Source organism: Cicer arietinum, chromosome 2 (genome assembly GCF_000331145.2).
Source record: "Cicer arietinum cultivar CDC Frontier isolate Library 1 chromosome 2, Cicar.CDCFrontier_v2.0, whole genome shotgun sequence".
Classification (NCBI taxonomy): Eukaryota; Viridiplantae; Streptophyta; class Magnoliopsida; order Fabales; family Fabaceae; genus Cicer; species Cicer arietinum.
The window spans coordinates 1,191,376-1,195,091 of NC_021161.2; the positions used below are offsets into that span (position 1 = coordinate 1,191,376).

At 31.4% G+C, this 3,716-nt stretch overlaps 1 protein-coding gene across 1 annotated transcript; it reads left to right on the forward strand.

Moving 5' to 3' along the window:
- Positions 1–820: 820 nt before the first annotated feature.
- On the forward strand, positions 821–2,372 carry LOC101495715 (peroxidase 63). The gene is made up of 2 exons (XM_004489278.4): positions 821–1,312; positions 1,429–2,372. The coding sequence occupies exons 1-2, from the start codon at positions 1,015–1,017 to the stop codon at positions 2,109–2,111; spliced, it is 981 nt and encodes a 326-aa protein (XP_004489335.1). The 5' UTR covers positions 821–1,014; the 3' UTR covers positions 2,112–2,372.
- The last annotated feature ends 1,344 nt before the right edge of the window (positions 2,373–3,716 follow it).

A 3,716-nucleotide genomic window follows, 5' to 3' on the forward strand; every position in this document is an offset into this window, starting at 1 on the left:
TTTTGGTGTTGTGAATTATGTTAAATAGAAGTTTTTTATCTTTATTTTTTCTTCAAATCGACATTCACAAAATGTACTAAGTTAAATAAATTTTTTGTTTTAAAACTCAATCGAAAGATAGCCAGTGGCATACAAAATAATTAAATGGTGTGGAAAATTAATATCCTTGTGTCACATCTTGAATTGAATGAAGTCAAATGAAATAGTTAAATTGAAATTAAAAAAAAAAGTGGAAAATGACTGTTCCTTGTAGTTGTAGACTAGGAAGAAAATAGTTATAGAGTACTATGATAAAAGATGGTAAATAAAATATGGGTATAAATTATTCTAATAATAGAAGATTTTCACAGATAATTTATCTTTAATCAAAGATTATTAGATACTTAAATTCAACTATGATAAATTTTAAGTTAACCACTTAATTATGTATTCAATAAACTTTTAAGTTTATGGTATACAAAAAATATAAATTTGAAGTTCACTACTATCATTTATGGTAGAAAAGCTAAAGAGAATTGTTTAAAATAGGATAAATATAAGATTATCCTACCAATTTATAGTTCCCAAAAAGCTTTGATCCATTTGGAGTAATTGATCATACCATCCGAAAATAGTTGTCATATTTGTTAAAAAATTAATAATGATTCTAGATGGTCGGCTGCAATAGAAATTGTGCGACATAAAAGCTATGTTACAAAAACTACAAAAGAATGAGTAAATAAAAAAAATAAAAAAGAGAATTTCGTTTGTGTAAATGAAAAAAATACTACTATAAGATTACTATGCCAATTATAGAAATATATATTTTTCATTATTTTGAGTAACCTGTCAGCAGTTCACAGCTCACAGCTCAAACCGAGTAATATCGCCACTCCAGCTCCATTCCACTCCACACTCTCTAAATCACACATCCCGTGATCAACGCACCACACTTCACCACGTGTCCTCATCATTTTCCTCAACAAAACCCCTCTTCATCCCTTCACTCTCCAAAACAAACAAACAACAACAACAATGGCATCATCATCAACAACATTACTCTCATTGTTCTTGTTCCTCTTCCTCAACCTCAACCTCTCCGAATCAAGACTCACACTTGACTACTACCAAAAAAGATGCCCTCAATTCCAACAAATCGTCCAACAAACCATAACCTCAAAACAGATCCAATCACCAACAACTGCCGCCGCCACACTCCGTCTCTTCCTCCACGACTGCCTCCTCCCTAACGGCTGCGACTCCTCCATCCTCCTCTCTTCAACTCCCTTCACTAAAACCGAACGCGACAATGACATCAACCTCTCTCTCCCAGGTGATTTTAGAATCACAAGTTCATTGTGATACCAAATATACTTTAATTAATTGAATAATATTTTTTTATATTATACCAATTTTTAATTCAATATTTCTCTTAATTATTTTTCTCAGGAGATGCTTTCGACGTGATTGTACGCATCAAAACCGCTCTCGAACTTGCTTGTCCAAACACCGTTTCTTGCTCCGACATCCTGGTAACCGCCACACGCGACCTTCTCATCATGCTCGGTGGTCCCCACTTTAACGTCTACCTCGGCCGCCGTGACGGCCGTTCTTCCATCTCAACAACCGTGAACGGTTTTCTCCCAAAACCTACAATGTCAATTTCGGAAATAACAAAAATCTTCACGAATCGAGGTTTCACCGTTGAAGAAATGGTTGCTCTTTCCGGTGCACACACCGTTGGGTTTTCTCATTGTTCTGAATTCACTTCAGAAATCTACAATAATTCATCTTCGGTTTCAAGTTCTTATAATCCTCGTTTTGTTGAAGGGTTAAGAAAAGCGTGTGGTGATTATAGAAATAATCCGAGTTTATCTGTTTTTAATGATATAATGACGCCGAATAAGTTTGATAATGTTTACTTTCAGAACCTCCCTAAAGGATTGGGGGTGTTGAAATCAGATCATGGGTTGTTTAGTGATCCAATAACGAGGCCTTTTGTGGAAACCTTTGCGGCGGATCAAGATAGGTTTTTTAGGGTTTTTGCTAAGTCAATGGAGAAGCTTAGTCTTTTGGGGGTTAAAACTGGAAGGAGAGGTGAGATCAGAAGAAGATGTGATCAAATTAATTAATTCTTCTTCATCTTCTTAATTTGTTCTGGATTTTTATTTTTGTTTTTTGGAAAAATTAAAACTTCACTTTTATTCGGTCTTTTTTTTGCTACATTCTCATAGTAAGATTTATAATTATAATTATATATAAAATACTGTTATATGTGCATGAATTTGATTTTTTTTAAGCTCAACTATATTCTACAGACATAATTATAATGTGGGAGCTGGTATATGTTGTATTGTAAAATTTAATAAAAGTCTTCTTTTTTTTTCTTCTTATCCTTTTTTAAGAATCTTATTTTAGATTGTGATGGTAAGTTTACTATGATTATAGTTATTACTATCTATAACTCTGAATGTGCATGAATTTGATGTTTTTAAGCTCAATTATGCATATACATGAATTTGATCCTTTTTTTAAGGCATTGGCATTGTGTTGTAAAATTTAATTAATTAATAAAAGGGCTTTTCTTTTTCTTTTCTCCATTGTTTAAGGATCTTAGAAGGTGGTGTTTGTGTTGATTGTTGTGATACACATATTCGATGCATAGATTTGATGTGGAAGTACGCATTTGTTGAAGCACGATGAGTGTAGTTAAGTTTGAGCTTAAAATAAACTAGTATAGTACTAGATTTAATAACTAGCTGTAGTTAAATAAATGAAAAAAATAAAGAGAATTTAAAGGAGTATATTAAAATGAAGGAGATGCTTTTTGATGTTGAAAATGTGGCGTTTTGTATGCAGAGGAAAGGCTCATTTTTGTCGGTTATTATTAGTGGTGTAATGTAAACCAGCTGGTTTCATAAGGCCAACAAGTGCATGTGGAAGCACATAATTTATTAGACAGTTGTAGATTTGATTTGAGTGTTGTTATTGTTAATGCACCTACCTTATTAGGCGCCGCGTATATACAACATTAAAATTGTAATTTCTTTTTAATAATGTAGTTGGTCGGTGTTTTTTTTTAGAGTGATTTATTGTGGTTTTTTATAAATATTTTAATTTATTGTTTTTTTTTTTTTTTTGGTTTTTTGGGTCATGAACAAGTTTTTTAAAACACTTTTAAGAAGGACAATACTTAGATCAAGGTGTCATTTCAACGATTTTGAATTTGTGGTTTTTGATAGTTTTGTTTGTGTTTTACCATAAAAAATCGGATGTAAAGTATTTTTCTTTTAAAATAAAAAATAGCTCTGATCAACCGATAAATAAAAGAAAAATATATGTAGAAATGAATCAAATAATCATATTTCAAATTTTTTAAAATAATCAATTATTAAAATAACAATATTAATTATTAATTTATCAACTTTATTAATTTTTCATAGTAAAATCTATCTTCAAAATACACCAAAAGTTATGCCACTCATTCAATTCCCGCCCAAAATAAAATGATAAAGTTGTATCATGTAAATATTTTGTTTTGACTTAAAAGGTTTTGTACTTGACTATTGTGCTTACTCAAATGGGAACAACTGTAGTGAAATTCGCATATATATTAGAGAAAGAAGATCCAAATCAAAGCAGAAAGACTTTATGCGTGGTCAAATGATGAATGTGGTGCCAGGCTGGATAAGCTCATCATATTGTTAAGGTGGGTCCTGGTATCATGCTTTTTGCAA